Source organism: Microchirus variegatus, assembly GCF_963457635.1.
Source record: "Microchirus variegatus genome assembly, chromosome: 18".
Lineage (NCBI taxonomy): Eukaryota > Metazoa > Chordata > Actinopteri > Pleuronectiformes > Soleidae > Microchirus > Microchirus variegatus.
The window spans coordinates 17,445,255-17,472,580 of NC_139819.1; the positions used below are offsets into that span (position 1 = coordinate 17,445,255).

At 42.2% G+C, this 27,326-nt stretch overlaps 1 protein-coding gene across 14 annotated transcripts; it reads right to left on the bottom strand.

Moving 5' to 3' along the window:
• Positions 1-27,278, bottom strand: atosb (atos homolog b). 14 transcript variants are annotated; one of them, XM_083904912.1, is made up of 14 exons: positions 27,112-27,278; positions 12,732-12,891; positions 12,554-12,672; positions 12,291-12,381; positions 11,001-11,220; positions 8,960-9,094; positions 8,523-8,730; positions 7,062-8,404; positions 5,507-5,565; positions 3,774-3,873; positions 2,359-2,517; positions 2,122-2,190; positions 1,819-2,027; positions 1-1,157 (listed from the first exon to the last, which is right to left on the bottom strand). In XM_083904912.1, the coding sequence occupies exons 8-14, from the start codon at positions 8,235-8,237 to the stop codon at positions 1,004-1,006; spliced, it is 1,926 nt and encodes a 641-aa protein (XP_083761038.1). In that variant the 5' UTR covers positions 8,238-8,404; positions 8,523-8,730; positions 8,960-9,094; positions 11,001-11,220; positions 12,291-12,381; positions 12,554-12,672; positions 12,732-12,891; positions 27,112-27,278; the 3' UTR covers positions 1-1,003. The 14 variants fall into 14 exon arrangements, with proteins under 14 accessions (XP_083761038.1, XP_083761041.1, XP_083761040.1 ...); XM_083904915.1 differs by lacking the exon at positions 27,112-27,278 and adding an exon at positions 11,334-11,429 and having other exon boundaries at positions 12,732-13,103; XM_083904914.1 differs by lacking the exon at positions 27,112-27,278 and adding an exon at positions 11,334-11,448 and having other exon boundaries at positions 12,732-13,103.
• Positions 27,279-27,326: the final 48 nt, after the last annotated feature.

Below are 27,326 nucleotides of genomic sequence, written 5' to 3' on the forward strand. Positions count from 1 at the left end.
ATCACTCTCGGGTCTCCACTTCCTCTGCCTCCATCTCTCCACAGAAAAAGCTTGCCTGGCTGAAAACACACACTCTACTTTGTGCAGTATATTGCTTAAGACATTTGCGAGAACATAAATTAAAAAAATACTACTATTCGTCTTTTCTTTTTTTCCCTATCTTCGGCTCTGACGTCAGAAACTAAAAAGAACAAAAAAAAAAAAAGAAAATCCTAAAAAGATCAAATAAAGAGCACAGTGTCCCTCAGTCTGGCTACATAAAATGTTTTTTTCATGAGGTACCATGACCCTCCTGCTTCACAGTGGTCTGCATTGTGGTGAGTGAAATTGTAAAAGGAGAAAATTGTTCTGCGATAGCTTTCCTGAGTTTGGTCAAATCGTGTTGGTGTGTTTGTCTTTTCACTTTTTGGCCACCTTCACCCTGCTCATTTCGCTGCTGCTAAGAGAGTGTGTAAAGAATGGTGGTGTGTGTAGCGAGTCATCGTCTTATTCACGCCACATGAAGCAATGTGCTTACTGTTTGTGAGTTCTTCCTATCGTGGGGAAAAAATTGGTCCAATGAGGCGGCTGGCGCTGCAGGCAGAGTGAAGGACAGTGTGATACGGCACTAGAGGAAACTCAGGTGTTATAGTCACAAGGCATGCATGTTAACACTGAACGCACAGATACACCACCACAAGTTCTTCGGGTTGTGACATATGTGGCCTGTGCTGTGCGTGATTTGGTGCATTTGTGTGTGTGTGTGCGCACACTTCTTTGTTCAGATGTGGGTGTTTGAAAAAGCCCTGCTTTTAAATATTCCTTTTTTGTTGTTTTTAGATAGATATCAATGCATAAAAGGGGAACTTCTACAGTAACAACCACAATGTGAAATGTGCGCATGTGCGCATGTGTGTTGTGATGACGTCTCATCCAGTCTTATCCAGTTTTTGTGAGTCTGTGTTTCCCTCCCTTTTTCAGGAAGCACAGGAGGGGCTGTGAAGGTTGAAGGGTCAAGCTGGGGTCACATACGGGGCGAGTATTTAGGGTTTCTTGGCACCTCGGTGAAAGATTTCAGCTCGTAAGGGATCCCCGAGTCCACTTCGATGGATTTGCGGGAGAATAGCAGCCGAATATTGTTGTGCAAGTAGATCTTCCCAGATTTAGAGCTCTGGAATCTGAGGAGGGCAGAACCAGAAGCAAAGTGTTAGCAAAATACTATGTTTTTGCTCAACATAAACTCTCAATTAAAACTAGTGCTGGGTACTAGGTAAAAGACGCGCGTGACGTCATGTTTACGTGCCGCGACACCAGAGTCCAGGCACCGTGTTAGCTCCGTTAGCTGCATTAGCTCCTTTAGCGCTCAACATAAACTCTTAATTAAAACTAGTGCTGGGTACTAGGTTAACGCATGACACGTTTCCATGACGACTGACTGGAAAAAGACGTGCGTGACGTCATGTTTACGTGCCGCGACACCAGAGTCTAGGCACCGTTTACCAGTTAGCTCCGTTAGCTGCATTAGCTCCTTTAGCGCCGTTAGCGCACCTACAGTCGAACTGGAGCGTTCTGTTTATTTAAAAGAAAAGAACACTAGTGTAACTAACCAGCGTACCTGTGTACTGCGTATGTGTGCCTCTGTTTTTAAAGTTTAGCGTTACTTTAGAGACTCATTTTAACAATCCGGAGGCACGTAAACATGATGTCACGCGTGTCTTTTTCCGGTCAGTCGTCATGGAACACGTCAACGTTAACGAACGTAGCGCCCAGCACTAATTAAAACTATCGTCGGTAAGTGGGAAAAACTAGTAATAACACATCTACAACAAAGAAAACTACCTGAGATGCATCAGATAGCAGAGAATCTTCTTCCTGTCTGGAGTTACGCCCCCTGGAGGCACCTCCAGGCCGCTCTCCTCAACTGCCTCCTCCACAGGCACCAGGAAGATTCGGTGGCGCAGGAAGGTCATGTGATTGACAGGCATGTCGACAAAGTTATAGGTCACCAGGAACATCTTCACCACAGTTTTGTTGGGATTAAATAAGGTCTGGGAGATGGATGAAAGCACAGTGGCACACATCAGACATAAGACAGTTATATTAACATCTTAAATGCCACTTTAATTCTTAAATCTGACTTACCACTTGAATGGTCCCTGCTTTGGGTACACTGTATCCTTTCTTCCCAAGCTGTTCAAGGGAAATTACCCCCTTTGAGAAAGAGAGACAGAGACATAGCATTGAAGAAAAAACATTGTGCCGCACAGCAAATGATATTAAATAGCTTAATTCTCAAGATTTCAAGTGAAGGCTGTCGTCAGAAGCTGTCACAAGTATCCCACAACATATAAGCCAATCAGGATGCAACACACAACTGACCAGAAAGGGTGAGGGAGCGCTGTGCTCTGAGATGTCGTAGTACGTAACCTGCACAGGCAGGGTGACGTGCTCCGGGCAATATGACCCACTGGCCCCAATCTCTGCCGTGAAGCCTTCGATCTGGCCCGACGGGGTGAATCGTCCCTTAAGTATAGACTCCTGCAATCAATGGCACAAAGAAGATGATGCACATGAATGGAAGGACAATTTCAGACCTACACGTTCAGGTAATGACAGACTTGGTGCTGCGCTATGGTGTCAGGTTTGGACCAAATTCAGAAACCTTCATTTGTTCATTAGGGCCCGAGCACGAATCTGGCACAAAGTGTGATGAACCTATTGTTCCTGTTGAGATGATAATGATTTTTTTTTTCTTCAACGTTGCGCTCATTTTTGAGGGGGTTAACGTGAATAAAAAATTTAAATTTGCCATGAAGGTCGGGTAGGCAAAACTGCAATAGTGGCATAAGGCCCTACGGTTTATAGTCCCCATGACTCTAGGTGACACAAAAGTGGTCTGATCTGGATTAAATTTGGTGTGCGTTTTAGGCTTAGTCCAAATTTTCTTGAGGAATGTTTGGGGAATTTTTGACCCAAGATAAAGTGGTCAAAATTGCGTAAAAAGCTACATGATTGTTTTTTTTCACATAGTTGTTCCAATTTGACTACTACTCTTTGGTACAGTTGTTGCTCTCATGATTCCAAACAAATTTCTAATGTACTTCCATTAGCTCCGCCCACCCAGAAGTCGGCCATTTTGGAAAAACAAAAATGACTAGTCAATACATTTGAAGGAACTTGTCCTAGCACGTTTGAGCTAGCCCCGCCAAAATTAGTATTATGTTCTAGACAAGTTAATGATTATTATACCAAAGCAGTGTTGAACAGTTATAAAAGTATGCATCAACAACATTGAGTCAAGAGAATGATATCTGGCATCTAATATCAGCACAATGTTACCATTTCACTTCATTTTAAATGTCAACAAATTACGATATTTTGTCTTTGAACTATCAAAGTCAATGCAAGTCAATGCAAGTCATTTTGGCAATTTATTTACTGCAATAACTCAAGTCTTTCAAGCAGCCATTAAACTAACAGCTCCACAAAGTTTGGAAATTGGAATTGGAAATTTCCCCACTGCGGGACTAATAAAGGACTATCTTATCTATCTTACCAATTGCCTTAAAATATTATGCAACATTTTAAAATAAATTTATTCAATGTCCGCGGCTCAAGTTTCTTTCATATTTACGTATTTTACACACCATCATAATTTGCTTGATATTGTCACCAAAGCAGAACTGAGGCTCCACCTACACAAGTTTTACATGGTTTAAAATATGCACACAATGTTGTTATGACACCAACACTGACATTGCCTTCAGAAAGCCATTAAAATAGTTAGTTTGTACCTCAAAGTTGCCAAGTAGCGACCTGCTGATGGAAGATGAGGGCCAGCTGGAACGTGCAGAGCGGCTGGTGTCTGTCTGTCTGCCGCTGCGCAGCTGCCGACTGTATATAACCACAATAACACACATAACAGAGCAGTGGTTAGTGGTTGAGATTACACTAATTTTGTGTTAACCAACATGTCACAGGCCTGTGTGAGTGTGTGTTTTCAAGCCCAAGCACAAAAGCCTTTAATTTAGAATTACCTTCCGCCAACTCTAACTCCCACCTACGTTCCCTATGTTTAATTTGCTGCAGTTAATCTGACTGACAATTAAACCCGTGGCATCTCTACACGTGTGCATGTGTATGGGCTTGTGCTTTTAAAGCTCCCATAGAGTGGTCCTATCACACATATATGTGAGTTATGGAGGTCTACTTACATACATTAACTTGTTTTTATGGTCAAAAACCTCCGAGTTGCTGCAAACGAGCCGATCGAAATATCTCCTCACTGGAGCTCTCGTCAGATGCCAGGTACCTGGAAGTGACGTAATTAGCATGTCAGCTCTCAGAAGTGCAGCTCCCCCTCTGGAACGGTGGATGCACTGCTACTTACTATCAAAACATTGTTTTAACAATGTTTAAAAATGGCTTGGTCCCGACTCCCCACCGCAGCTCCTTTTATGCCTTTGACCCAGAGTCAGGAGACACTGTCGCTTGTGAAACACCTCCACAACGGACGTTATTCTTCTTCTGCGGTTCAATGTACGCAACCGGATGTGCCCGGAGCAGGAGGATCTGCTGTTCGGGAGACGGGATCATTACATAATGATACCAGGCATTTTCAGAGCGCTTGCAGAGGCCAAGAATACAATAAAACCCAGCGTTCTCACCAGTGTCTGAACTGTTTGTTTTGAAAATGTAAGGTAATGGTGCAGATACACACCAAAAAACAGCGTTAATTGGAGCTTCCAGTCTATGGGAGCTTTAAAGCTACTGTCAATAGTGTTGTCCTTTGGCTAACTTTTTGTTAGCACATCCCTCCCTCCTCCCAATGTCATCTCAGTTTGGCATTTATTCAAAGAAACAGCCAACCTTACATGCAGATAGGACCACCTCTTTGTGGAGTGCTGGCTCCTGATTAGACAGAATTGTTGGGATACTGTCTTCTGGGGGTGAAAGTTCACTCTGAAATCTCGCAGCAGAAAAACAGCGGCAGAAAAGAGGATTTCTATCGGCTCGTTTATAGCAACTAGGAGGTTTTTGACCATAAAAACAAGTTAATATATGTAAGTAGACCTCCATAACTAACATTTATGTGCAACAGGACCACTGTCACCTTTAAAGTGAGATGATGTAGGATTTGCTCACGGGTTCCCCCCACAGTTGGTAAACGGTATTGTTTGTTCCAACTGTCATATAATATACAGTATGTCACAAGCTAACAGTACCAGTGCACTCTGAAGCAGGACTTCTAATGTACAGATAACCATGTATTCAGACCAGGTACAGTACCCTATGTTATAGTATTTTATACAAATATGGAAAAATATATAAAAAATTATATAAAAATTGGAAAAATAAAAACTATGCCGTAATGTAGAATGTTATTTGTGTTAGTTATTTTTGTGGCACAGACCCAAAACTAGAAGTTAATGCTACATTGTGTCACTTTAAGACGAAGTTTACCTACAGTGTTAAACAGCCTTAAAGATGATATTTAACATGACTGAACACACAATGGATGACTCACCTTTTCAGCCGCAGTCCACTTTTTAGTCGTCTTCCTGATCTTGTGCAGTCAGTAGCAGTCTTAAAAAAAGAGCACAAACAAAATTATTTGTTTGTTCTGCATCTGTATTTCAGTACAGACTCAGGCACAAGATATTCAATGTATAAATAAGTGAACTGAAAAAGTGTTAAAAAAAAAAGTGTATTTCCGGTGTTCTCTTACTTACTGGGCACTGACTTCTGGATGTTGTGTCATGCAAACAAACATTCCCTGTTTCCACGCTGCTGTTCACAGTAAAGGTCACGCACCTGTCTGATGATTCATCACTATGCAACCATGCACTAACTGTTGGCCACTTGCTAACAGAAAACCTTTGCCTCATAGTTAGCTTTTTTTTTCGGGTAACCCTTGATGTACTGGCTCTCTTGATTAAGTCTTTCCTCCACTGTTCTCTGTACTTCCCTGTCACAACATTGAACCCCTTTTGTTACAACTGACTATGAAAGCTAAGTAGAGAACTAGTGAACCGTTTTGTTAGCACACCCCCATCCGACAAATCCACACACTCATAGCTCCTTCTGGTCCCTCAGTGTTCAAAAATGGCCATTTCACATTCAGAACCAATGTTTAAGCAGGACATATATGTGTGTGTCTGTGTGTGTATGGCTATGTGTGAGAGACACACTACACTCATGTGGGGAACAAGTGACCCTCCCTCAATGAGCTTTTTTCTGGAGCTACCCAGCCTGTTCCATTGTGCTGTGATAATGAGCTGCCATCACTTCATTCTTTTGCTTTCACTTGTTCTCTTGGCATGTCAAGGCTTACCATTGCACACTAAATAGGGATACATCAGTTTATAACCAGGGCCCGGTTTTTGAAGAGTAATCCGCTCGGGTTTCGGATGGACGAATTGGATCAAATCAAAGAATCAAATCTTGAAAATTGATTTTTCAAAAGCAAAAAAAACAAAACAGATTACGTAATCGGATTTAATCACGTGGTCCAATCTTGGTTTTGATCCAGATCAATCCTTTAGTTTGGGTTTTTCAGAACTTTGTAGTAGAATTGGGATCACTTTGATCCAAAAAATCTGAATTAAACTGATAACATCAGAAGGGTGGATTCAGCGTGGATTTCAGGCCCAAAATGTAATTACATTTTTAAATTGTATCAAATAATACTATATTTGGATCATGCAGTATAGCCTACAATATATCCTATTTATTCATAAGGTTTGATTTGTTCATCATTCAGGCTACAGTGATTAGGTAGACTAGAACATATTCAGCCTTTCAGTATAGGCCTACAGCAAAGTATGATCATTGGCCTATCAGCAAATGAGATGACATCCGCTTATAGAGATGCTGTTTATCTGAGCTATGTATACTGAAAAAAAATATTCCAAGTAATTGGTGCATCATCACCGCTGACTCTACTACTCTTTGTTCCATATTCATATACAGTAGTTTCACAAAACTAAACAGGTCCTAAATGTCTTTGGGTGTAAAAGCATGGTGTTTGTATGAAAATGTCGGCGTGTGCTTGTTTTTAAAGTGCATGTCAGTTTACTAACCTTAGCCCGGTCCCATGCAGCGGGCAGCAGGTGGTTCCAGTAAGGGGCAGCTTTGGCATCAGTGCTGCGACATGAGGCAGGGCCAAGTCCTGGAGGCAGCAGGGATAGTCTGCTTCTCTTGGACGTGGAAGGCCCCTCATCCTCTGAGCATGACTCTGCTGTGTCACTTGGGGACAGCAGCCTCTTTTTGGCTGGCCAATGGCCTCCAGATGATAGACGATGACCATTACTGCTGGGCGTCTTCTCCCAGGAAGCCAGACCATTAGAGGAGGATGAGACAGCCTGCGTGGCACTTCGCTCAGGTGGGGAGGATTCAAGTCCAACTTCCCATTCAGTGGCCTCACCTGGTTCCTGCAGCTCTATATGATGTGGGGGGGAAAATGGGCCAGGAGGGCTAGTGGGACTGGCAGGGTTGGGAGTCTCATATGTGGACATTTCATATAAGTGGGGGCTGGGCTGACCTCCTGATGAGCCATTATTGCAGCTCTCATTTCCAGGGTTACTTAAAGAGTAGGTGGGTGTGCGGCCGCCATTACTAGACTCAGTCCTGACTGAGCTTCCGATGGTGTGGCCCTGGTCACAGAGATGCCCATGCGGGTCATACATCGGTGGTGATTTAGGTGAGAGTGGAGCAAACACATCAGGAATCGGCTTGTCGTGATTGTGCTGACTTGCACGACGGGAGGGGGTGTGGCTTGGGGAGAGTGGTGGAGACCTGGGTGACAGCCCCACTTCAGAGTCTCTGAGCTCTGTCTGTGTACAACAGTATACAGAACTGGACCCACCAAGGCCTGTGGCCAATCCCATCCCAACACCTTGAGCTGGGGCTGGCCCACACAGCACTCCTCCCTCCAGCGCCTCCATTTCTGAGAGGTCTCCCAACTGAGGACGCTTATGAGTCAACTGAGGCTCCTCCAGCCCCCTTTTCACTCCTAAGCGAACAGGTCTCTGCTGGGTCTCAGTGTTGGATTGTGTGGAGGTAGAAAATCCCCCCAACTGGGAGAAAATAGAGAGCTGGTAGACCTTTTGGAGCCGCAGCTCCTCCTGGTCAAAGTGTCTTGGTGCCCCTGGTCTGACCTCATGGTCTAGGGCTGTTGTTGGAGGCAGGTCCCCTTCATGGACTGGAAGCTCTAAGGGAGCCTTTTTGTGGGCTAATTCTACATGGATGTGCCGCATGGTTGCTTTATTGGGGTTAAATATCTTGACTAGGTTTTGTGCAACAGGTCAAGTCAGTCCTCACAAGTACCAGAAGGCAAAGCAAGAGGTTTCACAGAAGCAGGGAATACTATAGTTCCTGCTGTAATGTCAAACACAGTGAAAATGGAAGCTGAGCTGCACAGCACCTGAGGACAAAAGCAGAGGGGGAATCAGATTGACTTCCTTACACAAAACATCTTTAAAACATAAGCCTATGATGTCTCTTGTGTAACTGAATAATATATTTGGAGATCGGTGTCTCACCTCTGTGCCAGTCTAATTCTGCCTGTGTGGACAAGCTGCATCTGGAGCAACATCTGGAAATTTTGTCTAGAAATGTCTACTAAAGGAACCCTTCTATCTCCACGGCAGAAGTCACAGAACAACGCCAACATCCCAGGATACGTAAACACGGTACACTAAGGACCTCAGAGAAGGTAGGAGTGAAGAACGTAGGCACAGGAGATATGACCTGAGGAGAAAAAAATTACTGGTTTAAAGAAAACTCCCAGCAGGGTGTTTATGAATGAGGCTCCAGCAAAGTAAGCGAAGTAAAGGACTTGAATTGGTTGAAAAATTTCTATAAAGTTTTACACATTTTATCAACATCTAAATGACTTGGGTGAAGTCATCAGCTGGAGGGCTGAAGCTAACCAGAGGGGTGGAGAGTGTCAGTATTTCAGGGGGAAATGTTTCCTTACCAGAATGGGATGTAACACTACTGGGGCTCCCTCCCTCTGTGATTGGCTGACAGCCAGACAAACTTGCCTTGGTCACCTCAGCGTGGGGTGGGGCATGGCTATGGCATCAGGACAGAGTAATTCCAGCCACAATCCCTGAACAGACAGAAGAAGAAAGGAAATTCAGTTGTCTGTCACTTATGGCACACACAATGCCCGATTTATACATTTCAAATAATTGTAAATTGTCATACCAGTCTACAAGTCAGACAAAAAAAGCACAGTGCCTGCAAAGCACTGAAGAAATAGAATGACACAAATCAAAATTAAATGTGCATTTCCCCAGAAAATGCAGATGAGAATTAAAATGTCCTCTTGCGGTGTGTCTCTCTATCTGAATGGACATGGGGCAGTAACGTCTTCATAATACACTGACCAAATTTGAAGTCAATATGACAACCCCTACCCAAACGACCGTTGAAGTCTGACAGCACTGTCTGCGAGGCTCCAAATTAAGACCGTTATTCATTCCTATCGGTAATTTGTTTGCAGTTTTTTTTTTTTTTTACAATTTGTGTCACCAAAAGTTACTCAAAACTTGACTTGTAAATTCTGTCTCAAAAATGTCATGTTGAAATTTTGGCAGAAGATGAAAATAATTAATAATGAGAACAATACACCTGTAGCATGCTTGTTTTCCAATGTAGAGCAATGTAGAACACTTGTATTTCTTTGCCAAACTGGCACTAATAAGGAGGACAAAAATGGAGAATAATAATAGATGCTTGTTTGGCAATATTCCATTGCCAAATAAGCACTGATAATAAATGAATAATGAAGAGGGATGCTAAATAAGCATTGCCAGATAATCATAATCATACCCTTATAAATTGAGGACTCAACAAGTCTTATCATTTTGTTTTATTTTCACGGTGAAACAAAAGGAGCCACTCATGAAGCATAGAAAGTTAAGCCAATTATTGTAAAGAAAAACCTGGATTAGCCCCATTGTCCTGATCTGCACCAAGATTTAACGGGTCCTTCTAGGTATTAAACTCAGTCAAGTAGTTCTTCTGTAATCCGGCTAATATAACTGACAGACAGAGGTGAAAACACAACACAGAAGAAAATAGATTCTAATGTGTAATGGCCAATGTGAGGGGGTGATATTCCACAGGATGGGAGACTATAAACAAGAACTTTCCCAGTCAAACAAGAATATCTGTTTCATTTAATTTCCAATTCAAATTCACCGGATAAGCTACATGATTTGCCTTTGCAAGAATAATCAACAAATACAATCAATCACCTCCTCTTGTTTTGTCCCTCTAAGGACAGGTGGAGTTTCCTGTGAGAGTGCCCAGGGGACGACACAGGGAGTGGGGGTGGGGGTAATGGGAGAGTCAGCACAGCAGTGAGTATTTATAGTTATTGCCTGTATCAGAGCTCAGTGTGAACGCCCAATGGCTCTTTTAGGAAACCCCACTTGATTGCTGACCTTATTTTGGGGGCTCCACCTAGCAGCCAGAGAGACACTCTGGCTTTACCCCAAGAATTTTGTGATGAAATACTAATTTTTTTGCTAATGTTGGGTCGAAAAGCTGTTATGAACAAAAAGGGAGGAGATGAACCTCCTTCAATACATCTGTGGAAAGTCTTTGATATCAGACTATATTTCTCTGGAAGACGTGCATTAACAGTCAGAATGACCTTTTTACAGCAACGTTTGACAAAGAGGGTAAAGTACCTGGGAACTCAGAGTGCAAGTGCCTGAAATGTAAGACGTTACAAGGACCTTTGAGATCATTGTGCTGGAAGTATTCTGGATTTGCTACATATCTCATATAATCTGTATGCACTGTACTGGACTGTTATAATTTTGAAAATGGCGACTTTGGGAGCAAAAGTGAGTGAAATGAAGTAAAAAGGTTCAGCATTTTCAATTGAACACAGCAGTAACCTGCAGTGGAACAGCTGAGTCCCTCAAAATGAGGCTAGTTATCTGCTGTTTGTGTCTGTTTGCCTGCAAAGGCACACTGTTCTGTGTCAATGTGATACACACCTTCAGGTCAAGGAAGACTGCAGTCATGAAGTCAAAGGCTAATGGTCTTGGGTCAGATGACACACAGCGCCGTCAGGAGGAGGAACATGTCGTTTCATCATCATGAGAGAGGCAGTGTTATACGAGTAAGTGGTACAAGGCTAACATCATGTGCCTGAGGTACATCAGCTGTTGTTAGTTGTTGAGTGGCAACATGAGAACTAGAATGTGAGCGAAACATCTGCAAAACAGGCAAAAAAGTACACGTCTGAACTCAGTCAACTTTCATGGAAATGTGGAATAAAGCCACAAAAGACAAGTGAAAAGAAACTTTCCTTTCGAAGCTACACTGACCTAGAAACCCAGCTCTCAGTAACATGTAGGGAGGTGAAGAGGCCAAGAGTTCACTACAGCATCCTCAGAAAATACCCTGACCTTTGGCCTGCACAACTTCAACACCCAGAAGACACTTGAAAGTTAAATTCAAGAGAACCAACATTAACTTTTACCTTGTGTTTATTTACACTCCTTTTCAGAAGCGAAGCAGATGGAGCAACTGCATGATTCACATTTTATTTGCATGAGCTTCAGCTATTGCTCAGCTCCACCTCTGAAAAATAGCTTGTGGGAGAACATTACAAATGATATAATGTTAAACACGCTTATCTATCTATCTATCTATCTATCTATCTATCTATCTATCTATCTATCTATCTATCTATCTATCTATCTATCGTATATAGGCATAAGGCAGAGCATGAGGTATGTTGCTACTAGGGCTGTCACTTTTTATCCAAAATACTTAAATTCTATTATAGGTATAAAAAAGTTCAAAACATACTGTACCATAAATGGAACATGGATTGTATATAAGCCAAATAAGAGGTTAAAATATAGAGGGCTGCTTTGCTGGTTGCAAAAAGAAATCAGTTATCTCACTTGCTACATGTATTCTTCAATAGCACATGATGTGAATTTGCTGGTGTGTGTGGGGGGATTCATCCAAATATCCTACGAGGTAACGCATGTATCATTCATTAAAACTTGATTTTAGCTCTTGTGGCTACATTGTAATTGCAGAGGTTAAATGCAAATGTATGACTCGGATTGCAGCACGTAACATAGGAGTGAAAGCATCAACATTGTGTTAACAGCTGCCCAAATAACTTCGTTGTCACATCAAATTTTGGGCAGAGCCGCAGTCCCAGCCCCAGGCCTGTGTTTGCAGGGCCGATGAACACTCCCACCCTCACTGTATGTGCAGATTCCCAAACACAAAAAAAGTTTGCAAGTGCTACTTCAGACAATCACCTGTTGGTTAGATTACAGGAGCCATCTGCAGGGTTAGGAAATGTGATGTCACGGACTGTGCTCGCGGGGCTCAAATGACAGCTGACTGTGTCTGTGAGTGAGTGTCAGACAAAACAGGAAAACAAAAAAAAGAGACAGAGGGTGAAGCAAGGAGGGTAACTTCAGTTGTTTGAAACTGATCAACTTTGGAGCGAGGCACAGACACCACACACACACACAAACATCACTCAGGCTGAGCACACTAAGCCAGCTCACTGACATACTTGCTGAGAATGCTGTTTGACATGGGGTCCCTTTCTGTCTCCCTCCCTCTGAACACAGTCTGCCTGCCTTCCTTTTATATGAAGCCATTTTAGGAGACACTGAGTCACGGCCCTGATGACTATATTAAAGCAACATAAGCAAACTTGACTTGACAGCAAAAGAACTTGCGACACTCACCCTGTATGAGAGATGGAGTTTATCTCTGTCTCCCCTTCCTCTTTATTTTATCTGATGGCAGGATGGGTGACTGAGCTGCATTCTCTTTCTCTTTGGATCAGGCTGCCTTCTCTCTTTCCCTCGACTCTCTTGCGTGTCGCCTCTCTTTGCTTCCTTCCTCCTGAATAGGTGGTGTTGTGAAAGACAGAGAAATGTCAAACCGCTCTACCTCCATCTGCTCGTTTTGTCAGGACAGCCTGCACTAGCTGCTTCTCTCGCTCTCTCGAAACCTTGTTTTCTTCCTGTCTACTTCTCTCCACCCTCAGTCACACACACAACTCAACCCCCCTCCACAGAAACTCTCACCCCCAGCCCGTCTTGGTCTTTCCCTCATTCTCCTTTTCTCTCCAGTCCCCCCCTCCCGTCCTCGTCTGTTCTCTCATTCGTGCCCCTCCAAAATATCCCGAATACAAAAGACACTGCACATGCTCTCTTCCTCACTCTCTATCTACACCCAGAGCCTTCCTTTCAATGCATTCTTACTGTCCCACCCGTTCTCTCTCGCTCTCTCTCTTTCTCTGTGTCTCGTTCTCTCGCTCTCTCTCTCTCTGTCTGGTGTGAGTATTTTATTTTTGTGCAATTTTCCCTCAGCTGATAGAGCAAGGTATGCTTTGCTTTGCTCAGCAGTGAAGGCAGTCACAGGAAAGAAACAGATGGGGGTGGGGAGGTGGGGTGTTCATACCAGCTGATTGGTTAGAGAAAAAGGGGGGTCAGATCCAGTGACTGAGTTTTTCATTGGTCAAACAGCGGAGGGAGGGGGAATGTGTCGTTGAAGTCCCACCCACTTGCTCCTGCTCTGCCTGTTCTGCAGAAGGAAACAACTGGACTGAACAACACCTTTTCTTAAGTGTGTGTATGTGTATGTTAAAATGTGTGTCTGAGCAATGATTAAACTGTGGGATCTCTATTATGTGCCATGAGAAATTGAGTGTCCATGTGTTAAAGAACACCACACTATAAAAGAAGATAAAAGTATAGTGCAGGTTTGTGAAGTGTGCTTGCATGAGGTACTGACATCTGACACCTAGTCCTTATGCTTACCCTGTGCAGAGAAGCACTCATGGAGGTTTGCTTGTTTTCAGTTGCTAAAAACACAACTGTCAGTGGAGACACAAGTAAGCCCCAATGGAGGCAACAGTGGATCAACCCCTGAGAGCCATGATAGAGGATTTATTATTTTCCTTTGAGCTTCAGTTTCCTGTCAGAAAAGGCTGTTTAATGTTCAGATAACACAGCATGTAGTAGTTAAAGGTGCATTTTGTAATAAATCTAAAGCAACTGGCCATAAAATCCTCCTAATATGTCACAGAGACTCAGGAGTAATGTTCATATAACAAACTGAACTCATCAACAACAACAGTACAGCCAAAATATTTGCATTAAAAAAATCTTTTGCCGACTGCAAATCATGTTTATGTTTTGAAATCATGTTATGGCATGTGGCGCCACCTACCGCCGTCTACCAATCATTGCAGTCAGTAGAGTCTCAGCTGCCGAGCAACCACGGGTTGCCAGTTACGTCAGAAAACGAAACCTAAAAGAATTTGAATTTATTTTGAATTTGAATGTAGTAACCGTTTTTGGCCACATTCTTACATATGGCACCTTTAAGTGGTTAAAATATGGTTTTCCTTTTACTGGCAGCCCAGTTTTCATTGAGACTATAGTGTTTCAGGCTGGTCCTTGGCACAGGAGGTGCACTTAAGCGGCGATTACACTTACTACAACAGCGTAATGCGCTATCCAACTGTGTCACCATGGAGACCCCTCGATCCCTGAAAGTTCTCCATTGTGATTGCAATTTCCCGCCGATCAGTTGGGGTCGCTACGCCAGACTGGCCTCGTCCCGTGACGCCAATGTTCGGTAACGTCGTTGGTTGTTGTTGTGCTTCCGGCTACAGTGAGCAATAGCGTCCGAGACGGAAAGACCGATGGCAGGCGAATTTAACAGTCTTATTGGACCGATGTGGGACATGGACGAAATGGGAGAAACCCACTTCAGGGACTTCCGAATGTCAGTCTGCCAGTGTTTATGTTGTGATACTAGTCAAACCGGAAAAGTAATTCTGGAAATGATGTTTTTAGAGGACCAATCGCAGCCCTTGCTGCCACTGTTGTCCCTTGACGGAGTGACGGACACTTATATAAATAATAATAATAATAATAATACAAAAAATATATTTAAAAAATAATATATATATATATATATATAAATATTTCATGTAGCCGGAGACGACTGAGAGGCTCTCAGGCGACGTAGAGCACTTTACGAAGGAGTAAAAATTTTAAAATTTTATTCAATGCCAGCAAGAAGTGAGTGCCAAATATCGATGCAGCTCCTCCCCTGTTTGTTACCGTCACAATACTTACACATTAATAGAGTGCAGCCTGCTGCCTAAACAAGCCCAGCCACAGCAAGTTTAACTGCTGCTGGAGAACAGATAGAGAATGATGTGCATGTAAAAAAAAAACGTAATCAGCTGACAACCAGGAGTAGCCCTCTGTGTGTGTGTATCTTGCCATCTGTGAACTAAGAAGGAGCACTGTGTTGACTAGGCAAGAACTATTTTGAACGGAGTCCTGTGGTCAAAGTGCACACACACTGTATGCATGACACACTTGTGACTGATGTCTCACCTCATACACACACACACACGCACAATGTAGGTGGAAACTGTGCTAGTACTGCAAACAAAATACACTTGAATTTGTCAAGAAGAGATGTTTAAAGCAGAACTTCAGTGTGGCTTTAATGACACCGGCACACCTACTTATTTATGGTTTATCCTTTTTTATTTTTAGGAAACCAGTGTTGACTTTTAGACATGTGACACAAACCTACTGTATCAAGAACCCAACATAAACTACTTGTCCTATGAAAGAAATGCTTTAAAAACATTTTCAGATTATTATTATTATGTGAAAAAGAACACAAAATACTGAGATTTCAGTTTTTAAGTGCTTGTTTTAAATGTTTTAAATTTACTTTAATGATTAATATTCAACTATCGAACTTATCGCAGTGAGTGATCACTTAATTTCCCACTGCATGTCCTTGTAGACCTGTGTGGGATGACGTCACATTTGTTTTTATTAGTGTCTGAACTGAGCAGTGAACGGGAGGTTTGAAAAACAAGACACGTCCTCAGATACATGCCTCCAAATATAGAGATGTGGGGACAGAGGAGAAGGGGTGGGGACGTAGAAGACAGAAAACGCCAAACTCGCAGAGGAGGAAGACCTGATATCAGGTCACGCTTCTGTCGTCAGATAGGCTTCGCCCCTGCTTTTTTTTTTTGCTGAAAAGCGTGCAATTATGGGGACTTTCTAATCACAGACAGCACTGTGTGTTAGTTCAAGCGCACTCAAACATACACTCAAACCCGTCTGCACCTTTAAGAGCCAGCACTGCCTTCCATATTTGGGAGGAAAAAAGGGGTGTGTTATGTGTGCTATTAAGACCCTCCTTCGAGGGTGCCCTGAGTGCAGCTGAGGAGAAAGAGGCATTGACAACACACACAAACACACATTCCATCAAACACAAGCCCTGATGCAAACCGGATGCAGGAGAGTGTTTGTTAGGATGTGACAGCACTGGATTTAGTGGTAAGTTACACACACCTATACCTTGTCTTTCAGGGCCTCTCCAAGTGACAGCAGCTGTGGTTTTTTGGTTTGTTTTTTTATTTTCCGGTGGTCCCAGCCTTGACAAAGATGAAGACTTGTTTGACTCAAAAAAAACCAAGGTCTAATTCATTCATCCTCTCAATCGTCAAAGTCAGATGCTGTGAGAATCTAAGCCGCACAACTCACTAATTCCCCCTCTTCTTCTAATAATAAATTCCGACAGGCTGTACACCGAAATGCTGCCCTCCACATTTTTAAGTCCTGAATCACAGTTCTTCCTCCTTCTCAAAACCTGCCTGGTTTAACCCTTAACCCATTGACGCCGGGAAAGCATTGCCGCAATTCTACCATCAAAGCGCGGCTGCGTAATTCTACCATAGATGCCGAGAAAGCAGATAAGTCAATGTTTTGGGGGTATAAGGGTTCCTTGTGACATTGTCCTCTCCTGTGGAACCAACTTCCACTTTCAGTCAGACAGTCTGACTCGGTCTCCGCCTTTAAGGTGATACCTACCTTTTTAACATAGCCTATAGTCGAAGCTAGATCAGGTCCTGATTAGAATAGTCTATCTTATGCTGCCATAGGCTTAGACTGCTGGGGGAATTTCCCATCATGCACTGAGAATGAGCACACAGACTTTGCACGAGCCGCACTTTCTCTACCCCGTCCTCAATTTCTCAACCCTCACCACTTACCCGATGTCCCCCCATGACATGTAGCACATAAATCCACATGTAGCTAGAGATGTAGCACATCTCTAACTGATGTTTAATCTCTTACAGTTCTGCTGACCAGTGAACGACATAAGGTCAGGACAGGAAAGAGGACTCCGTCATCCCCAAGTCTCTGACCACAACAGTCTTCGCTACAGGCTGTGACAAACCCAGTGATCCAGATGGATCCTGCATTTAAGCATTTAAAGACTTTTTACTTTTTATTCTTTGTCATTATGTATTGTATGTTTTGGGTAACATCTACTGCACGTCTGTCCTTCCAGGGAGTGGATCCCTCACCTGTGGTTCTCCCTAACCCTGGATTTCCACTGGACGCGGAACGGCCGCGGAACAGCAGCGGCGCGGTCGCCGTTGCAAAACGCTTCCATTCTAATCAATGAGAGCATTCCCACCGGCGAGCCGCTTCTGGGCCGCTGCTGAGATGCTCCGCAGCGGCCCAGAAGCGGCTCGCCGCGCTGCAGCGCTAGCGATAGGAATCAGTTCTATTTTTTCTGTTGCCGCTGCTGAACCTCATAAATTTCAACGAAGCAGGTCGCACCAGACAGGAAAAGCGACACAGAATCAAAGTAAAACATTTCCGCCCCCTTTTCAAAATAAAACACAATACGCAGGTAATATCGCCTGTCACAACTTCACATCAACATTACGTCGTCACCGCTGCTGTCAGGTAAACAGTCAATTAATCAGAGCGTCTCTGAGAGTCATAATGTATGACGAGAGACTGATTGTTGAAGTGGAGAAACATAAAATCATTTATGACACCAGATCAACAGTTCTTCCACGTCGGAGAATGAAAAGAAGCTGTGTTGTTGTTGTTTACTTTATACACACAGTCTATCGCTGGATCTCGCGAACACGCGTCCTTTCGAGATTATCGCGCGATCTTCCGTGAATACCGCCGGCTCCCAAGGCTCCGCGCCGCTGCCGTAACGCGCCCGGTGGGGATTGACGCTGGGGAGAGGACGAAGCAGAACCGTGCCGCTGCCGTTCCGCGGCCGTTACGCGGCCGTTCCGCGTCCAGTGGAAATCCAGGGTAAGGTTTATACCCTTTTCCCTGTTACAAGGGTTTTTTCCTGGTAGTTTTTCCTTGTTTAGGACAGAGGATGTTACCAACCCTGTGAAGTGTTTTGAAATTTCTTTGAGCAAGCATGGAGGACTTAGACAGTGAAGAGATTTCTGAAGGCAATGATTTTGAGTTTCTCGGCTTCGATGACATCATTGCTGATAACTTTGATCGCGCTGAACCAATCGACCAGGATTTATGGTCAAGACATAATTATGTCGAGGTCGGCGATAATGACGATGAGTTTGAAGGTTTGGAAAGTGACGGAAGATGGAGAATTACAACAAGTGTTTACAACCGTACACCAGGGGTGAAAGTGGATTTACCTGCAGATGCCACAGCGCTGTAAGCACTATCACCATCACTGTTACAGTCATTACATGCTGTTCTTGTTCTTCACAGTCCATCAGGACTAAATCAAGGCACTGACACAAGTTGATATTATTTTCTTACTGCTGTCTAATTGAAAATAGTTATTCACTTTACTTTTACATTTTTTTTTCACGATATATCTAAATAAACTCCAGGAAAGCCACAGGTGAAAGCTCTCAAATATTTTTTGAATTGTGCTCCTATCTGCTACAGAGGCTGAGAAATCAGTCATTTAGTAGGCATTGAAGCTCAGGTTTTAGAGGTCCTTTCTGAAATCACCCATAGGTTTGACAGGCATTTTTTCCAGGCGTTTCAGGCCTTAATGGGTTAATCAAAAAAGTACAATTTTCATGGTGTGATCTGCAGACAGCTCAGTAACAGTAAAATGCTTTTAGTAAACAAAAACATTGATATGGAGAAGAGGTCTACGATTGAAAAAAGTGATCTGGGAAGTCAACTTCCTCCCTTTATGATGTCAAACAAAAATTAAAGCCATTAATTGTCCCATTTCCCCTGCTCCACCATGTACTGACAGGAATTAAGTCTATAGTGTGAATTTAAAACAGGTTTCTCACAACACAAGCTTTTTGTCTTCATGTTCTGTTTTTAGTCAGCCATAGTTTTTTTATTGTCACCACAGCATGTATCCGTCACCACGACGCAGAAGTATGAAGGCTCGAGTCGTCTCCGTGGTTACGCAGTCAGATAACGCATACGCAGTCGGAGAAGTATAATGTGGCCTTTACCCGAGTGGCTTCTACATATTTACATTTCTATAGCATTATAACAATCTAGGGAGATAAACTGTTGCTGTAAGAGAATGTTTAACCAGTTGCCAGTTGATAAATCATTATATAACTTCACTGCTCAGTGGAAAACATCGTGTTTGTGTTGCTTTGCTGATATGATTTGCAAATATAACATAATATGTTATATTTGCAAATCATATCATATCAGAAATCTGTGTGGGCAAAATATATCAGATATTTCTGATCACATTCTGACTGACAGGATGTGTACAAAAATAAAACATTATTTCTACAATGGTTTAAATAAAAATTTACAAAACTTCTGTGCTGGCACACTGAGATACGGTCAGCCGCGAAGGATAGACCAATGTAGTCCTTGTAAACAGGCAAATGTCAGCCCCTGGTTTGAGACATAGAGCATACTCCAGATGACATTAGAGGCAAGGTAGATCCTGACAGTCTTGCCACAACTTGTCAGCCTTCATTTCGAAATACATTTATTAATCCAATTTGCAGCAGTGCAGTAAGATGCATCAATGTAAAAACAATTAAAAACTTCACAGAGATATAAGGTTTTGTGTAATCCTATTGAATCCATCCATCTTCTACCACTTTATCCTCCACATGAGGGTTGCGCAGGGGACCTAGGGCTGACCTTGGGTGAAAGGCTGGGTACATCCTGGACAGATCGCCAGCCCATCACAGGGTGGGTTTTTGGACAAACAACCATACACTCTCACACACACCTACGGTCAATTTACGGTGCTTTCACACCTACAGCATTTGGTATGCACCAAACGTGTTTGGTCCCTTGCTTCGGTTTGTTTGCGTTGGTGTGAATGTAATCTTGGTACTTTGGTGCGCACCAAATCAATCAGTCCGAGACCTGCCTGAAGGGGTGGTCTCAGTCCGCTTTATCTGCCCTACTTTGTTACGGTTCCTCTGGTGTGAAAGCAACCACAGAAAATGGGACCAAACAATATAGTTTAATGCATTATGGATATGAGATGAGATACAGGATTTGACATGACGTGCATATTTTTGTGTCCAAGTCCATTATTAAAAAAAATAATAATAATAATAATAAAAAAACGAATTTAATCTTTTCATGATATCTATCACTTTATTCTATAAAACCTATTCATTTTCCAGTAAATTCAAATAAGTATATTATTTTATGTTTTGGCTTCTCAAACCCCTAAGATGTCAGGTGATGCAGCTGTCCGAGCAAGTGAGCAGACTAATAATAATAATGATAAACTCAAAATAAAATACTCTGGCATTATTTCATGTTTGAAGTCTTTTGAATAATGTTATTTGCCTAATATCAATAGTTTTAAAGCTGCTAAAACAACTGCAAAACTTTTGTCCAGCAATTTAGATTTCCTACATATCAGGGTGGTGCAACCATAAACATTGGACTTTATTTTGAAGTCAAGAGACAATAGCTGTAAACTGAATGTTGCATCAGCCAGAAGACCCCCAGAGATCCTTGGGACTAAGCTAAAAGTTTTGTAGAGCTCGGTCAAATACTGTCTGTGAAATACTGTCAAATAACTATATGTAGGTTGGTACACTTTCCATGTCAGGTGGTCCAACCAATGTAAAACTAGAAAACAATATTTTATCATAAAACTCTTTATTTTTTAAAATAGTGTTCTGTGTGAACTTCATGACAAGGGTGGTAATAATGCTTGCATCCAAACAGAAGCTGTTTAATTTGAGTTTAGTTGCAATTGTCAGGTGGTTCAACCGTTAATCAGGTGGCACAACTGCAAGGAATGTCACTATAAAATGCTATTCAAAGCTCTAAAGTTATCCGTGACACTTGTAGAATGTTTATTAGTTTTGAATTTAAAGATAATACACAAGTTCTTGGAGCATGCGCAGTTTGTAATCAAAGCGCAGTTGTCATCAAAGCACAAAAATGTGTTTTGTATGTTTTAACCTCTGTTTTCCTTTCTTTTAACTGTAACTGATCATCAGAACCTGTACTCTTTGTCGGTTTACAACCTATTACGTTACAGACATGTTCAAATACATTGTTCTGGACTCAGAAATATTCATTACATCTATATTGAAAATACTTTTTAAAAATACCTTTTTTAGAAGCTTTATTTGTCATTGACCCATTTACCTACTGTCCCTCGCCTCACTATAGCTACTTTTTAAATGTAATATTCAGTACTCCAATCTATCTACAATTATAATCTACAATTATCTGTCATTTGCTATGGGGTTGACAGGAATAATGGTGTCAAATCAAGTTGTGCCTGATATGAGAAGAGTGCAATGGGAAGAAATGAAGAGATGGGAGGAGTGTGGCACCCGGAGTCTTGGTGACAGGCCCAGCCAGCTCAGAGGATGGAATGTTCCAGAGAAATATGTTGCCTATTCATGGAGGGAGGACAGAAAATAAAACGTGCTCTCTCCTCACCTCTCCACTCTGTTCCCTCCCAGTCCTCACTTCTTCACCCTAAATCTCACGGCTGTGTTTCCAATAGGGCTACAACTAATGACTGCTTTCATTACTGTCAATAATCTGCATTTTCTCAATCAATCAGTCCTTTGGTAGATTTAAAAAAAAAAAAGAAAAAAAAAGCCAAACCAAATAGTTCAGTGGATTTCCCAGGATTCAGTGCACACCACAGAATAATGCCACAGTTTTGAAGGCCAACAATGACAAAATGCCTGAAAACTATTTTAAAAATCAGAATCAGGCTTTATCTCAATTGAATAACAGTACAGAAGTTAACAGACACAAATGGCATTGAGGCCTTTATGTTAAGATCCTACTTCTGATCTTGAGGCTGAACCTCAATGATCTGTGTTGTAGACTAAAGTCCCCACTTTTCTAACTGTGTAAATTACTTCCTTTGTAGGCATCTCTCGATTTTGAAACACAACTTTGCCTTGTGTGCTTCTTTATCTCCTCTCATCTCTGAGAATTTCTTCTGCATCTTCCTTCAGGTTAAAATCAGTAGCTTTTCATGTTTGGGGAACTCACACAGCATGGTGCTGCCCCACTCAGACTAGCTGATGAAATGCTAATGGAGAACAAAAATCATCAGTTAATCCTGAGATCGGTCCAACACAAACACACAGCACTTGCTAATAATGACAAGTTTTGGTACAGTGAGTGTTGCTGTTCTCTGTATAAACCTAAGGCTCAGTCCACATGTTAACAGATGTGATCATTTATTTTTTAAACAAGCATTTCTCTCTGTGCATCTGTAATACATTTCATGGCATTCTATTTAATAATAGTACATCACAGAAAATCACAAATGTCAGCCACTATGGGAAATTAATTTTGACCAATAATCAATTCAATTGATCCAATTGAAAAGTGTGCAGTTTTTAGCTGTGTTCATTTTAGATCAACTGAATGTAATAACTGATATTATTTGTAATCAAAACATATAAATCCAATATGTAAAATGATATTATAAATTAATTTCCAAGAGTGTGCGTCACATTTATGTGACAAATATGGCATGCAATGGCCCAGTCTTGGCATACAGTCAGAATATGGAAGATGGAATGATGGAAATTAAAATCAGCATAGCATGATGCAAGAATGCTTTTGTGCTAGATGAGAGGAGTGAGACAAATGACAGTATATTGGAAAATAATGGACAGAGGGAACAAGGACACGAGGGAGTGGGGCAGAGAGTGAACAGGTCTTAACTTGATAAGCTCCATGTTGACCTATATAATGTACAGAGATATATCGGCCTTCCAGCATCGCCTCATTGATACTGGGGGTTGTGTGGAAGTGATATCAACGTATGTCTCACAAGCTACATTTGATTTTAAAACTCTGTATTGCCATGGCTACTGGATTTTAGAGAACAATTTGATAAATGTCAATGTAAGGCCCTGAGACATTTCATAATTTATTCATTTTCTACCACTGTATCCTCGACATGAGGGTCAACACCAGAGAGAAACAACCATTCACTCACACTCACACGGATCAGTTAGCTAATATCAGTTAACCTCATCACCAAATTGTATGCATTTGGACTTTGGGAGGAAGTAATGAAACGTCAGTGTGTGAAATTATTTGAGATTTTTAAATTCCAGATACCTAAAATAGTACATTTTATCCAATAAATATTTCAATTTTCCTTATTCCAACCATCTCAAAACTCCTTACCTTTCCCTTCCATGCCTTTTGCAAGTTAAAACCACATCCAGGTGGCCAAGTGCTGTTTAAGAAGCTCACCAATAAGCCTACCTATCCGACACATTAAATTAAAGCAGCTAAGGTTGGTAAGTGTGGCAAAGCTAGCAATATCAGACTACCCTTTGACATAATATGACCAATATAGCCCATACATGGAAATGTGAATTGTGCACTTTCTCGAGAATGACTCTACAACGTGCTCGCTCACCTCTGGCTATTGCCTCTGCTTCAAAGTTCCTCTCTGAGTTGTTGTGGAAAATCACAGTGCAGGTAGTGACTGACTGATCGGTACATCATGTTAACTATGTTTCATTTATATCTGCCACTGCTCCATTCCTGGACAGAACAAGGTTAAGCATTAGAGCATAATCGTCACTGACGTACAAAAGGGAAAACTACAAGAGAAGCTTTGAGCGACATTTCTGGATTTCAAGAGAGGGAGGCATTGTTCCTGTCAGTTATGAGTAAGTTCTGGTTCCTGGTAATGTGTTGAGGCAATGCATCCACAGTTGCATTCATACTTTGTGTAACTATTGATAGCCAGCTTCCCTTCTCTTAAGCTTCACTTAAAGGGGACATATTATACCCTATTTCTCCAAGTGAACCTAGTTCCCATGTCTGTGACATGCTTTGGTCAAAATACCATAAGGATGAAGCACCACAGCAGTTCAATCACCTGCCAAAACAGCCCTGTTCAGAACACTCGGTTAAGTAGTATCACTTTAGGTCCACCTTAAAAAAAATAAAACAAAACTTAAAGGACAGGAAATTACATCAGCCACAGAGGCTACTGGGAGGGGATCGTACCTATGTTCCCCGGGTCCTATGTTCCCCGGGTCCTATGTACCCCGGGTCCTATGTTCCCCGCTTTGTATGTGACCGGGGAACATAGGACCCCTGCTCTAACCCTAATCCTAACCCTACCCTTTTTCAAAAAAAGGGTCCTATGTTCCCCTGTCACATACAAAGTGGACCTTTTTTGGGAAAAACGGGGAACATAGGACCCGGGGAACATAGGTACGACCCCACTGGAACGTAACAGCAGTTAACATTTGGAAAAGTGATAATTTTGCAGGCTCTAGCAGGCACATTGCTGTCATATATAACATGTATCCACTGGACAGATAAATCCTCTGAGGCTGGAAGTTTGTATAGGACTCTGTGCTGCACTGTGGAGCCAAGAATAGAACTTTTCGTGGACTTTGCGGACTTATGGTTTTCGGATACCATTGCCCTCGCCAGCACTCTCGTATGTTTTACGGACAAAGCGGAGCTCCGCAAGACAACAATTCCAGGAATTTAGCGCATTGTGACGTCCCAATGAGTGCGGAAGTCAACATTGTGTGTTTTCTCTACTGTACTTAGACTGAGGAGGACCACAAAAACATGATTGAGTCATCTTTGTTCACACTTTGCTGACTGATAGGGCCTCCAGAGTCCCAAATATATGGATTTAAATGATTAAAAAGTTGATTTTGCGTAATATGTCCACTTTAAACCCTTGATGGGTGAATATTTCTTTAATTAAGAGAGGTCTTTTGGCACACACACATGCACACACACTACTACACACCAGCAGACACTACACATCAATACAGGCCCAGAGCATTGTTGAGTACTGGATCTAACCTACATAATCATCTGTAATCTCCGACATCAAATCCTGCAGAGACACATGCAAGAATGACAACAAGCCTTCATCAACTCAGAGTGGTTAATAGCCACCCCCATCCCAGGCACAGTGAACATCTTAAACAGGAAGAGAACTGCTCTGCATAAAACCATGACTTTATGTTATACTGCAGCTGAACTGCAGGTCAATATTCAGCAGAGGCTCTAACACTGTAAATCCAGGCCTAATCTATTGAGACTGAAGCAGGAGAAGAGACGGGGATGTCATAGTATTACCAGTAATGTCTCATCTTCTGTCCTCAACACCCTAACGAGGCACCAGTGGCTCCATATACCACCATGAGAAAACGCATGGCTGCTCATGACTGCACTCTTGCTTGATTTAAATTGCCTAATGTACTTAGATGGGGAAGAACACTACATATTTCCCCTCCAATTGTATAAGGATCTGACTGAGGATTTTCTCATCCACCCTTTGTTCAATTTCCTTTAAATGAGAGCATTTTAGTACTAAATAAGTTTAGCCACAGCATGATCGTGTGAATGACAAGCCCATGATTGCCGAACAACATGCACCTCACCATAAGGCCTGGTTTGGAGCGAAGCTCTGCATGATGTCACACTCAGCTGAGGACAAAGCCCACTGGTTTCTCACGGAGAGGTGGGGTGTCCACACACACACATGCACACTCACACAAATCTTCTATTTCCATGCATGTGACAAACAGCTGGTGGATTGGTGCACACACGTGTGCTGTATGGGTGATGTAGAGAGAGAGACTGCACATGTGTGCCTAATGCATACATCAATGCTACCATGCCCTGCTTTTCGGGACAATGGAAGGGAGTGCACTGCAGCCAAGTACATTAAAAAGAACAGTACTTACTGACATATTATACAGTATGTTTCAAATATGGCGTTCACTGAAACAAGGGGGACTTCATGGCTAGCATCAGTGCTCCCTTCAATGCATGAAACAATGCAACTCCCATGTGCAATCCAGGGGAACAATACATCCAGTGCTATCCTCTCTCCTGTAAGCTCAATCACCGCCATCCCACTCACACAGCTACATAACTGCACTAGAAGTGCAAATATTACTGGACAAATTAGACTGTGCAGAATGAAACAGTCAACCATCAATGTTGGAAGTAAAAAAAATAAAAATAGCAAGGGTCAAACTTGCACAAGAGCTGCGAGTGTTGCATGTTCATGGTGTGAATTATACATGTATGTATGTATGTATATATATATATATATATATATATATACACATACATACATACATACATACATACATACATACATAAATGCATAAATATGACCCTTTCTAAATCAGGCTGTTTGCAAATCATATTTTCTTTGTTATGTTTTTGTTTGCAAGTACCCCAATTTGAGAATCACTGCCTTACTGCATTTTGCTTTTGTCGTACAACATTAATCTGACAAAAACATGAGAATTACAGACGCACTGAAGTGCTCATTTATCTCCTCCTTGCACAGCCCTGATACGTATTATATATTACTACATGCATGTGCATGCAAAATCACAGTTATGACTATATTCATTAATGCATTTTGATGAGAGGCACAAACCTGTAGTATATCTCTGCTTCTACGCTGTCCCTGCCCATCTTCGAGTCGCATGCAACACCTACACTCACTGATAAAGGAAAGAGTGAGGACAGGGAGACAAAGCAGGGGAACGCCCCCCTCCACCCTGCAGGGATCCTGGCAGGTCATCATCAGCTGGCTTTGAACTGGATTCCACTCATTCTTGCTCACATCGGCAAAGAAAATAACAACCGTGACGACCTGAGTGTTTAACCATTGCACCATTGACCCATCCATGTGCATTAAGGTGAATAAACAGGAACCTTTGTGCTTCCTCCACACACAGGTTCCCTTTAAATATGCAGGAGATTACGGGGTAGCTATAGATTAATCTGGTGATTAAAATAATGCACTCACCTTCAGTAAAACAGGATGAAGTCAGGAAGGTAAACACGATGTGTGAGCATATGCGCCCTGGTGTTTGGCCTCTTTTTTTGTTATCTCTCGCTGCTGCGTTGTCAGAGTCCAGGTAGCTAACGTTCTGGTAGCCGACTTTGAGGCTAACAACGCCGTTGTTCGCGATTGTTCTCGGTGTAAAAAGGCGTACAATCACGGGAGAGTTTCAGCCTCGT

Coding starts and splice junctions, on each gene's coding strand:
- atosb (XM_083904911.1), bottom strand. CDS start 8,237: ATGCGGCACATCCATGTAGAATTAGCCCACAAAAAGGCTCCCTTAGAG. Junction 5,566..7,061: donor CTGCATGGGACCGGGCTAAG/GTTAGTAAACTG, acceptor TCTTTTTTTAAG/ACTGCTACTGACTGCACAAG. Junction 2,028..2,121: donor AAGCAGGGACCATTCAAGTG/GTAAGTCAGATT, acceptor TCCATCTCCCAG/ACCTTATTTAATCCCAACAA.